The sequence below is a fragment of the Narcine bancroftii genome, chromosome 7, assembly GCF_036971445.1.
Source record: "Narcine bancroftii isolate sNarBan1 chromosome 7, sNarBan1.hap1, whole genome shotgun sequence".
NCBI classification, from domain to species: Eukaryota; Metazoa; Chordata; class Chondrichthyes; order Torpediniformes; family Narcinidae; genus Narcine; species Narcine bancroftii.
This window is the reverse complement of record NC_091475.1, coordinates 83,212,995-83,227,438: the sequence shown is the minus strand read 5'-3', so window position 1 is coordinate 83,227,438 and position 14,444 is coordinate 83,212,995. Positions and strand designations below refer to the sequence as shown.

Below are 14,444 nucleotides of genomic sequence, written 5' to 3'. Positions count from 1 at the left end.
TGGAACAGGGGATATTTTGTAAGCTGAGGGGCTGGCCATTCAGGGTGAGGTTTTCCCTGACCAGTGGGGCCTGCATTTGCCACCCACGTTCCCCATTCACCTTTAGCCCATTTCTCTTCCTTGGAACTGAAAGGCCTACCTTGTTGGCCCAAACCATTCAAGGACAAGCAAATAAACCATGAACAATGGCAGAACCACAAACAAAGTGTTGAGTGATTGTTGGTTTAGCCTATGAAATTCTTCTAGAAGAGTGTTTGATGTGCAGCAAAGCCCCACCTCATACTCTGGTGTATATCAAAGCTTTCAGAGTTGTCCACATTTGTTTCTGACATTCAGAAGCACTTAATATAAAATAATTCAAAATGAATAATATAGAAATGGAGTGTACCTTCTCTTTGCTTTCTTCCCACATTTCTAGAATAGTTATGGACAGTCTGGACGTTTGTCTATGACATCCAAAGAGTACTCATTTGCATTAATCCCATCCTCCAGCACTTGGCTCTCAGCCCTGGCAACTCTAGTGCAAATTTATTGCCCCCATATTTCTTGACTCAGAATTGGAATAAATTCCCCACTGCAGATGCTGGGGAATTTCAGTGGTTTTCTTCTTGATTATTGGACTCCACAAAGAGTCGAGCAGTGAAATACAGCCAGCAAGTTGCTGGAGGGAATACATGGCCAATAAGTTAAGAAATCAAAAATCCTAAAACTTGCTGGGGTCTGCATGAAGAAATGTTGGCAGTTCTGTGTGGAATCTTGATGGAAGAGAAATTCCCATACACTACATCTAATTATTCGGAGGCTCAAAGAGCTATGGTTGCTCAAATGTTCAGTATATTCAAGGAGCGGGTCATTGGACCCAAAGGGCAAATTGTGCACCAGATAGGAAGAGGTTCTGCTGTTATTTTATTGAAAGTGGAGCAGCCCCAGAGGCAATCTAGTGTACTGATTTTATTGCTCTTTTGTTCAGCCCTCGAGCCTCTTCAGGTTTTCATGGAGGTGGTGGATGATATGTGAACATGTCCGTGCAACTACCTTTTGTCCACATCCCTATACTTTGGATTTTATACTTGATAGTAACAGTTCACCTGACTTAATTTGCCCTTTTTGGGAACTGTTTCAAGTCCTTATCTCCCACTGCATGTAGAATTCATGATTGAAGGCTAACGATGGCCAGGATTTCTTGTCTGAGACGAATGCTTGCTTCATTTTATAGGCTAAACATTTTTTTTCTCACTATTGCCTCTCCTGCAGTTTTGAGGCTGATGGAATAACATCTTTATTTTAAATCATGGTTTAAGGGCTGGGGTAATTTGTCCACACCATCTGCTATTCTCCGTCATCCAACAAGTTGCCTTCTGGAGCAACTTGCAGGGTTGGTATCACAATTCTCATGCTTGTTCAGCATTTATATAGTTGGTGCCCTTTTTCTTCTGTATCCAGGTCAATAAGTGGAAAGAAGATCTGTTCATACTGTGATAGTGCTCTGGGCAAAGGAGCTGCCATGATCATCGAGTCTCTCGGTCTTTGTTATCATTTGCATTGTTTTAAGGTGAGGCCAGGGACCAGCTCGGAGTAAGGAAGAGCACTGCAGAGTCCTGACTCGCATGTCAGCTAAAGTCATGCATGCTTGTATAGCACTCCACAAGACTTTGATTAACATTTTGACAGTAAGAGAATCCATGCAGACTTTTTAACTTGAATGTGCACAGAAATCATTTCAAAGGGAATTTACAAACAACATTCTGAAAAGGGTGGTCTTTTGAAATAAATCAGAAATTGCTGAAAATACTCGTGCAATATCTATCAAGGGTGAGAGAAGTTTCGTTGATGATTCAAATCAATGGCCCTTCATCAACCTTGATGCTATTTTACTCTCCACAGTGTATTTCCAACATTTTCAGTTTTATTCTGAAGATGTTATCTTGCAAGAAAAATGCCAGTATTTGACTCTGATCAAACCTGTATCTGCATGGATTCCAGTGCTGGCATAAAGCATCTTAGTACCATATTAACCTGGGACCTGGGGCAACCTGTGCCAAAATGTTATCATCATAACATGGGTTCTGTTTCAGATTGGCATAACTCACCACATTTTGCTTCTGCTTTACAATAGGAAATTTGATTTTCAGCTAAAATGGAAGGCATTGGCTTCACCACCACCTTTATGGTTTATATTTGCACAAATAGGTTGCTCTTGAATGACTTTGCTATTTAACTGTATTTTTGTCCTTCCTGCCAATGGTGTCGTCATCATTCCCTCCTAATGCCTTTGTTTTCATGTTCACTAAAACATTGGTTCTTTGCTTCTGGTTGCAGAATGACACAAGTCAATAACCAATACCGTCGTGTTGTGATGAATGAAATTTGACTTGGCTAGACCGCTTTTGCCTAGCATGCACTTTTTCAACATGCACCTTGCTTTCTGCATGCCGAGGCTCATTGAATATCATTTAGTTTGGTTTATCTTCATCCTCAGAAATACATAATCCTCTAATAACCAATGTGTTTGTCCAAAGTACTGGGATAAAGTTCTCTTACTTTATTAATTCGATGGAACATGGTCACCACATTATGACCATCTTCTCATTTTCATATAATTATCGCTTCCTTGTCTTGGATGCCAATTCCTATTAAATTTTCCATATTATTCATCTTATCTGCTTTTGAACCTTCTCCCTCTCTGAAATTAAACTTTTAATTATTGATATTGTCTGTTATGAACCTAAGCTGTGAAATCACAGTTGTTGATTGGATGGAAGTCCATACTTCTGGTGTGACTGATTCTTTGATACTGGCTCCAACTATCGCACAGCTTGAACACTGATAAGTCACTGATAACCTGCCTGGTTATCAATTGCTTGAGCTGGTGAACCTGTGACCCACCTTTGATATGTAGTCAACTTGTGCTGTCTCATTTTTCTCCTAACGAGGCAAGAATGAATATTCAGCCCTCTGTCATAATATCTCTCCCTGAACTTTAATTGTTCAAATCTTGAAAGATGTAATTAAAATGTCCTGTTTTATGCATAGTGCATCTCCTGCAGCGTTGACCTTGGAGGCACAGAATCTGGGGCAGAAGTTCGAGTACGGAACAACAACCTCTTCTGCAATGACTGCTATGCCCAGTCTAAAGGTAGGTCAGTGAACAGGGGCACTATTCCCGGATTGTCTACATGATATTGGAGGAATATCACTGTTTCATAATGAGTGGCAACAGTCCAAATGTGGTTTCTTGACATAAATACTGTTCCAGTTTGTTTGTTCAAGTCTTTGCTATTTTCAATCTCTATCAACTTTCTATCCCTTGCTGTCTGCTGTCCATTATTAATTTTTCCCAGCAGAGCTCAGAGATCCACACAGATTGGGGGCTTCGAACATACAATTAATATAGTTTTGATTGTTTCAGTCATAGTTCGGAGCAAGAGGCCATGAGTTAAGGGTAAGAGGGCAAAACTTTAGGAGAAATATTAGAGGATGCTTCTTCACTCAGAGAGTGGTGGCAGAATGGAATGATCTTCTGAAAGAGATAGTTGCAGTAGGGTCCCTTCTGTCACTTAAGAGAAGGTTGGATGTGTACATGGAGGTGAGGGGGTTGAATGGATATTGGCAGAGTGGGAGGATTGAGCTAGTAGAGTTGTCCTAGTGAACCGGTGCTGACTCGAAAGGCCAACATGGCCTATTTCCGCTCTGTAAATGGTTAACGGTATTTGGTTTTCTAAGAGATTTTTAAAACCTGGATCTGGGAAAATGTATTTAGCAGCTGACAGTTCTGAACAGATGGCTCACCATCATCTCATTGTGTTTTGGAAGGCCTCCTCTTACAGAACACTATGAAATGATGACGAGGCATCTGTTCCCAAAAAGGGCACTGTACTATAACCTCTGGATAGAGGGTGACGTGGAAGAGGAATGGGTGGGAACGAATAGACTTCGAGGTTTCATAAATCTTCTTCAATCATTTAAACCAGTGGTTCTCAACCTTTTTCTTTTCACTCACATACCACTTTAAGTATTCCCCATGCCATTGGTGCTCTGAGATTAGTAAGGGATTGCTTAAGTTGGGATGTGGATAGGAAGAGAAGGTTGAGAATCACTGCTCTAGATCCAATTGTTACTGAAATGTTTGGTTGAGAAAAATTGTCATTGGCCCATTTCCTTTGGAGTTATGAAACTGTGCACATAACGAGTCAATTAGGGACGATTAAAACAATGGTTTTCAAACTTTTTCTTTCCACCCACATATCACCTTAAGCAATCCCTTACTAATCACAGAGCACCTGTGGCATAGGGAATGCTCAAAGTAGTATATATCACAAATCCAAGTGCAACTCAGCATTGGGATATTCTCCAGTGTAAAGCTGCTATACATTATTGTATCCCATTGAAGACCATTCAAATTTCACAAAAGGCGGACTATTTGGGGGCTGCTCTAGGGTTTCTTTCTGTTTGTTGAACAGTAATATTGATTCCTGACAGTTTTGGACCATTGTATTTTTTTTTGTATTTGATAGCTGGCCAATCCCTGCACAATTGAGGAAACTCCAGGCAATGGAAAGACGCCTTCGTGAGTGGAAGAGGAGAAGAATCTCGGCTTAATGCTACAAAAATTCCAAGTTCAATACTCCACATGAATGAACAGAAATGACTCTTGATGATATGAGTATATCAAATGACATAACCCCTGGGAAATTAAAATGTTTTTCATCACTGTTGATCTTAAAATGGAGTGATTGCTTGATTAGCATAAACCAATTTATGATAGAGAGCTTCAATCTGTCATTGAATGGAACGCGCATACATAGCAGTGGCTGCAAGTTGTACTCTGCTTCTGAAGTTTGTCTCCTTTGAAACTGCTGGAACTGCAACTTTTGGAAACAGAGTCACTTGTCCATCTCCCATATGTATGTGCATTCATCGCACACTGTCTAAAATGACCTTCTTCCCCCCCCCCCCCCGACATTTATGAGCACAGCAGCTGAGGGAATGCACGGTGTATTATACAGAGAATGTACTGGTGTCCTTATAACTTGTATTTATCAAGCTGATGAGCTATTAGTTTATGGTGTAAGTAAGGCAACTGCCTCTATTCATATGGGCTGCTTGTAGAGCAGAGTTCTGTGGTTTACAAACATATAATATGCTATTCAACATTTATGTTCTGATACTTTTGAAAGATCCATATCAAAATTCCAACACTCTGGTAAGTTATCTCACATATCTGTCTGTATCTCCATCCCATTCTATTGATTTAAGCGACTCTGGAAGAAGCATAATATTTTCTAGAATGAGGAACAGGTTTAAGTAAGATGGGCAAGCATTTATTTTTAATGTACAGATCTTGAGCAGCACTTGGGCATTTAAAGTGTTGATCTGAAATCAAACCTGAGATTTTCTCCCTGGTTTTTTTTTGTTTTGGAATGGATGGTTAAAGTATTTTGCAAAAAAATGTATAAAAGAAAATAGGTTCATTTGTTTTTGTGTTGACTGATGTTTATAAATAAAATGAATAAATCTTGTCAAAGATGTTAATGAATCAAAATCAACAGATATATCTGCAAGGCTGGTCATTCATTGTCCCAGAATTACTGAGTATACTTATGAAATTTAGCACAGAAATGGGCCCTTCAGCTTAATTTGTCCATGTCGACAAAGCAGGCCCCATTTGCCTACATTTGACCCATATTTCCCCCAAAGTTTTCCTATCCATGTCTGAATGTCTTGTGAATGTTACAATTGCCCCCATCCTACCACTTCCTCTTTGGAGCTCATTCCATATTATCTGTGAAGATGACCTCCCTCGGATCCCTTTTAAATGTTTCCCCTCTCAACTTAAATATATGGCCTCTTAGTTTTAGATTCATCTATTCTGGGAAAAAAAATATGATTATTTATGTTATCTGTGTCTCTCATGATCTTACAGACCTCCCTATGGTTCTCGCCTGATCCTCCAGAACAAGTGCCTGCTGATCCAAACTCTCCCAATCCTTGCACCATTGTCATGAATCTTTCTTGCACCCTTTCCAGTTTAATCATTTATATCCGAGAGGTGGGTGACCAAAACTGCGGACAGTACTCTTAATTAAGTGCGGTCTCACCAAAGTCTTGAAGAGTTTGAATGTGATGTCCGTGCTCCTGCATTCAATGTCCTACCAATAAAGGCAACTGTGCCAAACTGCTTCTTCACCATCCTGTCTATCTGTGTCGCCACTTTCATGGAACTATGTATCTGTACCCCCAAGTCTCTATTCCACAACACTCTTTCAGGGCCCTGCCATTCACTGAGTAAGTTCTGGTGATATACAAGGGAAATCTGCAGATGCTGGAGGACTAGAATAATATACTAAAATGCTCAAGGAACTCAGCAGATCATCCAGCAGTAAATCAGGAATCGTGCAATCCAGATAAAGGGCTGAAGCCCAAGGTATGGTTGACTGCTCTTTGCTTTGGATGGATGCTGCATGACCTGCTGGTTTGCTCCTGCACATATTGTACTGTGTAAGTCCTGCCCTGATTTAATTGACCAATGTGTATCACCTTGCACTTGTCCGAGGCAAATTCCTGCTGTCATACCTTGACCCAGTTTCCCATTCCATCTCAATACCTTTTATAATCAAGTTGCTAAGATGGTCCCTTGTGCTTTGTGTTAGGCTCCTATCTCTCTAAACCTCTCTTATCCATGTACTTGTCCAAATGCCTTTTAAATGTTGTGACTATATCTGGATCTATCACTTCCTCTGGTAACTCGTTCTGTATACCCACCACACACTCCATGTGAAAAAAGATGCCCTTTTAAATCTTTCCCCCACACCTTAAATCCACGTCCTTTAGGTTTACACAGCCCTACCCTGGGGGGAGGGAAATAGATTGTGACACCCACCTTATCTGTGCTCCTCATGACTTTTATGAACTTCTATTAGGTCCCACTCAGTCCAAGGTGTAAAGTCCCTGCCTTCCTTGTCTCTCTTTGTAAATCAACCCTGCTGGTCCTGGTAATATTCATGTAAATTTTTTCTGCACCCTTTGGAGCTTAATGACATCTTTCCTTTAGCTGGATGACCAGAACTGCATGCAATACTCCCACAACAGCATGACACCTATCTCTTGTACTCAAAGCCCCCATCAACGATGCAAGCATGCCAAACACAGCCTTCGCCATCCTGTCCACCTGTCACCAGTTTTCGGGAGCCATGTACCTATACCCCTTGGTCTTTGTTCTCCAAACCCTCCAGGACCCTACCATTTGCTGACTATGATCCAGAGCAGCATCCTGTGTCCACTCTTCTGCAGGGAATCTGGATTCCAGCAGGTCAAGGCTGCGGAATATAGCCTGGAATCATTCTTGGTGCAGGAAATCAGCTGCACCCTCCGATTGACTTCCCACCACCAGAAATAGGCCGGTTATTTGGTTCATTGGCCCTTGTGTGTAGGTAGGTGTGTTGGAGAATCTGTAGGGAGTTGATGGGGATGAGGAGAGATTTGCAAGGGTTTGAGTATGATTTGTATCAAAATGAATGGTGGTTCACACCGACTCTGCTAACTGAAGGGCCCATTTCCAGCCTGGATATTTTTACAGTGGTGACACCCATAAGCATTCAAATTTGCTCAAAACCTGCTAATTTCTTTTCATATTTCATCAAATAAGGAAATCAAAATCTTTTGAAATTTAAATAAATAAAACTGAAGTCTATTTGGCCTTTGCGTAGCAGCCAAGATCTCATATTCGTTTCAATGGCGATGGTGAACCTGCACCAGGGCCAAAAGGCAGCAGCTCAGTGGGGCGGTGAAGCAGGATGGGACAGGAGAGACAGTCACGAGCTTGGCTGAACTTCCTGCAAGGAGTAGCACATCCTGTAAGCTGAAGCCTTGTTAGAAATACAATAACCCAAGAAGACATACAAAGGTGAGAGCTTTAACACTACATGTTGCATTTATATGTGCTTCCTTCAGCTGTGCAACACTTTAAACCCTCTTCCCACTTTAATCTCGAGAAAGGATCTTGACCCAAAACGTTGATCAAATCTTCTCATGGATGCTGGATAATGAGTCCCTCCAGCAGCTCATTATTTCCCTGGTCCATCTCCAACAGTGCCTTCCCCTTCCTGGATCTCTCTGTTTCTATCTCAGAGACGAGCTTTCCACCGACATATATTACAAACCCTCTAACTTCCACAACTACCTTGACTACACTTCCTCACACCCTGCCCCCTGCAAGGATTCCATCCCTTTCAATTTCTCCATCTTGGCCGCATCTGTTCCCAAGGTGAGGTTTTCCAGTCCTGATCTTCCAAAATGTCTGCCTTCCACCAATGTGGCTTCCCCTCCACCACTATCAACTCACCCCTCACCCTCATTTCCTCCCTCTCCCGCACATCTGCCCTGGCCCACTCTGCCCCCAGAATGGATGAAAACCTAACAGCCCACCGGACTCCGCATTCAACACATTATCCGCCGGAATTTCCGGCACTTACAATAGGATCCTACTACCAGATACACTTTCCATTCTCCTCCCCTCTCTGCCATCCATAGGGACCACTCCCTCCGTGATTACCTCGTGTACCTTTCCCACTCCACCTACAGCTCCCCCTGGAACCTTCCCCTGTGGCCACATTCGTGCCCAAACCTCCTCCCTCATCATGGTTCGGGACCCCAAACAGGTCTTTGAAGTGAAAAAACACTTCACTTGTATATCCGAAGGACTGATTTACTGCATCCGGTGCTCCCTTTGTGGTCTTCTCTATATCGGAGGGACTGGTTGCAGATTGGGAGTTCGCTTTGCTGGGCACCTCTGCTCCCTCCACCACAACAGAGCCCCCCCAGCAGCCAACCATTTCAATTCTGAGTCACACTCCCATACTCAAATGTCTGTCTATAGCCTTATGTACTGTCCCATGCAGGCCACCCGCAGATTGGTGGAATAACACCTTATTTTCCATCTGGACACTCTCCAGCCAGATGGCCTTAACATTGACTTTTCTGCTTTCTCCTAACCTGCTCGCCTTCTCTTTCCCCTTCTCCTTTCCAATTCTCCTCCTTCCTTCACCCTCCACCCACCCAGCCATCCCTCCTCCCCCTGATTGTTGCTGTTCCCTCCTCCATCTAACAACTCCTGCCATTGCCATCCCCCTTCTTCTCTCCCCCCCCCCCCCATTTTGTTCGATTGCCTGTTGACATTCTCTCATACCTTGATGAAGGGCTCAAGCCTGAAATGTCAGTTATGTATTTTTTTTTACCTTTGTGACATAAAGGACACTGACCAGCTGAGTTTCTCCAGCATTTTGTGTTTTTACTTCAACCACGGTGTCTCTGGATTTTCATGATTTGCTTCTCATTATTTCTCAAGATTCCAGTGTCAAATACACAAAAAGTTTTTTTTTCCTCGTGAAGGAATGTGCAGAGGTATTACTAGTCCAGTGCCGCCATCATTGAGAAAGAGAAGCATCAGAGTGTCTGGATCCCTCCGCCTCCTGTGCCCTGTAACCTCTGCACAGCTCCTGCCTGGTCCAGAGTTAAACTTGAGCATGGAGTGATTAGGAAGCTTGAGGCCCTTCAGGACCCCTGCGAGCCTTTGGCATCACAAATCCTGGATTGAGCCAGCCGCCATCAGCAGCCTGTGGCCTCGTGTGACCCCTTTGGCTGATGAGCCCTGAGCTAGTGCATGACTTCCTATTCTGTAGGGCCCTCTCTCAGGCTTCTCCTGAGCAGGAATTTGTTCTCTCAATTTGGTGCCCAGCACTGCTCCGCTGCTACCTTAGAGCCTGCATTTTTTGAAGTCTGGGCTGTCAAATGTGGACATGTCCACCTTGGGTACAGAACTTTGTAGGGCCATTGGCCAGGGAGTAGGACCCTGCTATCGAAAGACCGTGTCTCAGTAGTTGGTCATCTCTAAGAATCAGCACATTTTTGAATTGTGTAAGTAAGAAAGAATGTTGGGAAACAAGTCATGTTTATTGTCATCTGATTGTACAAATTATCTTTGGCTTGGCTTCGCGGACGAAGATTTATGGAGGGGGTAAATGTCCACGTCAGCTGCAGGCTCGTTTGTGGCTGACAAGTCCGATGCGGGACAGGCAGACGCGGTTGCAGGGGAAAATTGGTTGGTTGGGGTTGGGGTTGGGTGTTGGGTTTTTCCTCTTTTGTCAGTGAGGTGGGCTCTGCGGTCTTCTTCAAAGGAGGTTGCTGCCCGCCGAACTGTGAGGCGCCAAGATGTACGGTTTGAGGCGATATCAGCCCACTGGCGGTGGTCAATGTGGCAGGCACCAAGAGATTTCTTTAGGCAGTCCTTGTATTTCTTCTTTGGTGCACCTCTGTCACGGTGGCCAGTGGAGAGCTCGCCATATAACACGATCTTGGGAAGGCGATGGTCCTCCATTCTGGAGACGTGACCCACCCAGCGCAGCTGGATCTTCAGCAGTGTGGACTCAATGCTGTCGGTCTCTGCCATCTCGAGTACTTTGATGTTAGGGATGAAGTCGCTCCAATGAATGTTGAGGATGGAGTGGAGACAACGCTGGTGGAAGCGTTCTAGGAGCCGTAGGTGGTGCCGGTAGAGGACCCATGATTCGGAGCCGAACAGGAGTGTGGGTATGACAACGGCTCTGTATACGCTTATCGTTGTGATGTTTTTCAGTTGGTTGTTTATCCAGACCCTTTTGTGTAGTCTTCCAAAGGTGCTATTTGCCTTGGCGAGTCTGTTGTCTATCTCGTTGTCGATCCTTGCATCTGATGAAATGGTGCAGCCGAGATAGGTAAACTGGTTGACTGTTTTGAGTTTTGTGTGCCCGATGGAGATGTGGGGGTGGGGGGGGACTGGTAGTCATGGTGGGGAGCTGGCTGATGGAGGACCTCAGTTTTCTTCAGGCTGACTTCCAGGCCAAACATTTTGGCAGTTTCCGCAAAACAGGACGTCAAGCGCTGAAGAGCTGGCTCTGAATGGGCAACTAAAGCGGCATCATCTGCAAAGAGTAGTTCACGGACAAGTTTCTCTTGTGTCTTGGTGTGAGCTTGCAGGCGCCTCAGATTGAAGAGACTGCCATCCGTGCGGTACCGGATGTAAACAGCGTCTTCATTGTTGAGGTCTTTCATGGCTTGGTTCAGCATCATGCTGAAGAAGATTGAAAAGAGGGTTGGTACGAGAACACAGCCTTGCTTCACGCCATTGTTAATGGAGAAGGGTTCAGAGAGCTCATTGCTGTATCTGACCCGACCTTGTTGGTTTTCGTGCAGTTGGATAACCATGTTGAGGAACTTTGGGGGGCATCCGATGCGCTCTAGTATTTGCCAAACCCCTTTCCTGCTCACGGTGTCGAAGGCTTTGGTGAGGTCAACAAAGGTGATGTAGAGTCCTTTGTTTTGTTCACTGCACTTCTCTTGGAGCTGTCTGAGGGCAAAGACCATGTCAGTAGTTCCTCTGTTTGCGCGAAAGCCGCACTGTGATTCTGGGAGAATATTCTCGGCGACACTAGGTATTAATCTATTTAGGAGAATCCTAGCGAAGATTTTGCCTGCAATGGAGAGCAGCGTGATTCCCCTGTAGTTTGAGCAGTCTGATTTCTCGCCTTTGTTTTTGTACAGGGTGATGATGATGGCATCACGAAGGTCCTGAGGCAGTTTTCCTTGGTCCCAACAAAGCTTGAAAAACTCATGCAGTTTGACATGCAGAGTTTTTCCGCCAGCCTTCCAGACCTCTGGGGGGATTTCATCCATACCTGCTGCTTTGCCACTTTTCAATTATTCAATTGCCTTATAGGTCTCTTCCCGGGTGAGGACCTCATCCAGCTCTAGCCTTAGGGGCTGTTGAGGGAGCTGGAGCAGGGCGGAATCTTGGACTGAGCGGTTGGCACTGAAAAGAGATTGGAAGTGTTCTGACCATCGGTTGAGGATGGAGATCTTGTCGCTGAGGATGACTTTGCCGTCTGAGCTGCGCAGCGGGCTTTAGACTTGGAGTGAGGGGCCGTACACAGCCTTTAGAGCCTTGTAAAAACCCCTGAAGTCGCCAATGTCCGCGCTGAGCTGGATTCGCTTGGCGAGGCTAGTCCACCACTCATTTTGGATCTCCCGGAGTTTGTCCTGAAGATGGCTGCATGCGCAACGGAAGGCTTGTTTTTTCTCTGGCCAGGACGGCTTTGTAAGGTGAGCCTGGTGGGCAGCTCGCTTCTTTGCCAGCAGCTCCTGGATTTCCTGGCTGTTATCGTCGAACCAGTCCTTGTTTTTCCTGGAGGAGAAGCCCAGTACCTCTTCAGTGGATTGCAGTATGGTAGTCTTCAGCTGATCCCAGAGAGTTTCAGGGGACGAATCTGTGAGGCGGATTGCATCCTCGAGCTTTGCCTGGAAGTTTCCTCTCACTTCGTCTGACTGCAGGTTTCCAACATTGAACCTCTTTCTGGGGGCTTTACTGGTCCTGGGCTTTGGCTTGAAGTGAAGGTTGAGCTTGCAGCAAACCAGCCGGTGGTCAGTGTGGCATTCCGCGCTGGGCATGACCCTGGTGTGGAGCACATCTCGTTTATCTCTTTCTCGCACCAGGACGTAGTCCAGGAGGTGCCAGTGTTTGGATCGGGGATGCATCTAGGTAGTCTTCAGGCTGTCCCTCTGCTGAAAAAGGATGTTTGTAATGACAAGCCGCTGTTCTGAGCAGAGCTCCAACAGGAGGCGCCCATTGTCGTTGCACTTGCCGACACCATGCTTGCCCAGGATTCCTGGCCAGGTTTCTGAGTCTTTTCTGACGCGAGCGTTGAAGTCACCAAGGATGACAACCTTGTCGGCTGTAGGGGTGCGTTGAATGAGGTTGCGCAAGTCAGTGTAGAACTTGTCCTTTTCTGTTGGTTCCGCCTGGAGGGTTGGAGCATAGACACTGATGAGGGTGATGCGACAATTGTTTTGAAGGGGGAGTCGCATGGACATGATCCGGTCCGAGTGGCCTGTCGGGAGGTTTTCGAGTTTGGAGGTAATGGAGTTCTTGACCATGAAGCCTACACCAGATAGGCGTCGTTCATCCAAAGGCTTGCCAGACCAGTAGAGTGTGTAGCCCGCGCAGCGTTCTTGGAGGCTGCCTACATCTGCCAGGCGGACTACACTGAGAGCGGCTATGTCGATGTCAAGTCTGAGGAGTTCATGTGCAATGAGGGCAGACCAACGTTCAGCCTTGTCTAGCATGGTTCTGATGTTCCAGCATGCTAGCTTGAGTTTGTGAGCATCTTTGGAGGGGGAGGACGTGGAGGGGGAGGACGTGGAGCGGGAGGACGTGGAGGGGGAGGACGTGGACCTGTCCTCGGGCCTGCACAAAGGAGCTTTTAGGTGGAGTGCAGTGCGCGCAGTACTGGCCCCACCCTTTACACCCATGGTTCGTATGCCGTGGCCAAGCAAGCTGGGACGTGGCAGCGAGGTCCTTGGGTCGTAGGTTTTATATCGGAGTGGCCTTCTCCTATTCAGGTTTCTTACCCGGGCTGGAGGGGTCTGCCTCCCCTCCTAGGTCAGTCCATACTGCCCGGACCGGGGCCGAGGCTGCCGCTGCTTTCCCTGTGCCCGGACTGGGGCCGCCACCTCCTACTTTCTGCCCGGACCGGGGCCTCCGCCTGCCTCACTCGACCGAGGCCGGGGCCGCCGCCTCCCCTTTGCTCTTGCCTGGATCGGGGCCGCCGCCGCCTACCCTCTGCCCGGACCGGGGCCAAGGCCGCCGCTGCTTCCCCTGTGCCCGGACTGGGGCCGCCACCTACAACTTTATGCCCGGACCAGTGCCTCCGCCTGCCTCACTCGACCGAGGCCGGGGCCGCCTCCTCCCCTTTGCTCTTGCCCGGATCGGGGCCGCCGCCGCCTACCCTCTGCCAACTTGATGAAACAACATTCTCAAAACATGCAGACACACAACCAGACATTGTACACATACAGACAAGCAACACACATGCAGGATAAGTATTTCATCTATACAAATAAATAAATAAAGGTTACTTCGTGAATACGAGAGTCTCGAACGGTTAGTGTGAGCAGTTCCTTTCAACAGTCAGTATTCTCACTTCTGCGACAAGAAGCTGTACCTCAGCCTGGTGGTGCTGTCTCTGATACTCCTGTACCTCTTGATGTGTGGGGTGGAAGGGGACCTCAATGGTTTTGTGCGCCCTCTTCAGGCAATGATCGCGGTAGATCACGTCGGTGGGGAGGAGGGAGACTTCAGTGATCCTCTCTGCCGTTCTTATGGTCCTGTGGATTGACATCCGATCCATTTCTCTGCAGCAACTGTACCTCACTGTGATGCAGCAGGCCAGGGTGCTCTCGATAGAGCTTCTATAGAAGGTTGACATGATGGTGACCAGGAGCCCTGCCCGCTTCAGTCTTCTCAGGAAGTACAGTTGCTGTTGCATCTTCCAGACAAGTGAGATGAGTGTCCCCAATAGGTCACTTGGGTTCACTTGGTAAGTGAACTCCATGGAACTAGAGTTGTTGATGTTCAA

General features: G+C 46.2%; 1 protein-coding gene across 4 annotated transcripts in view; it reads left to right on the top strand.

Annotated features, from left to right (window-relative positions):
- LOC138739087 (LIM domain only protein 7-like) overlaps window positions 1–5,546 on the top strand; it is a 218,083-nt gene extending 212,537 nt beyond the window's left edge. For all 4 annotated transcript variants that reach the window (XM_069890547.1, XM_069890546.1, XM_069890545.1 and 1 more), the window contains 3 exons: window positions 1,444–1,552; window positions 3,034–3,136; window positions 4,515–5,546. In XM_069890547.1, coding sequence (XP_069746648.1) covers window positions 1,444–1,552; window positions 3,034–3,136; window positions 4,515–4,537 — 235 coding nt within the window. In that variant the 3' untranslated portion in view covers window positions 4,538–5,546. The remainder of the gene's footprint in view (window positions 1–1,443; window positions 1,553–3,033; window positions 3,137–4,514) is intronic.
- The last annotated feature ends 8,898 nt before the right edge of the window (window positions 5,547–14,444 follow it).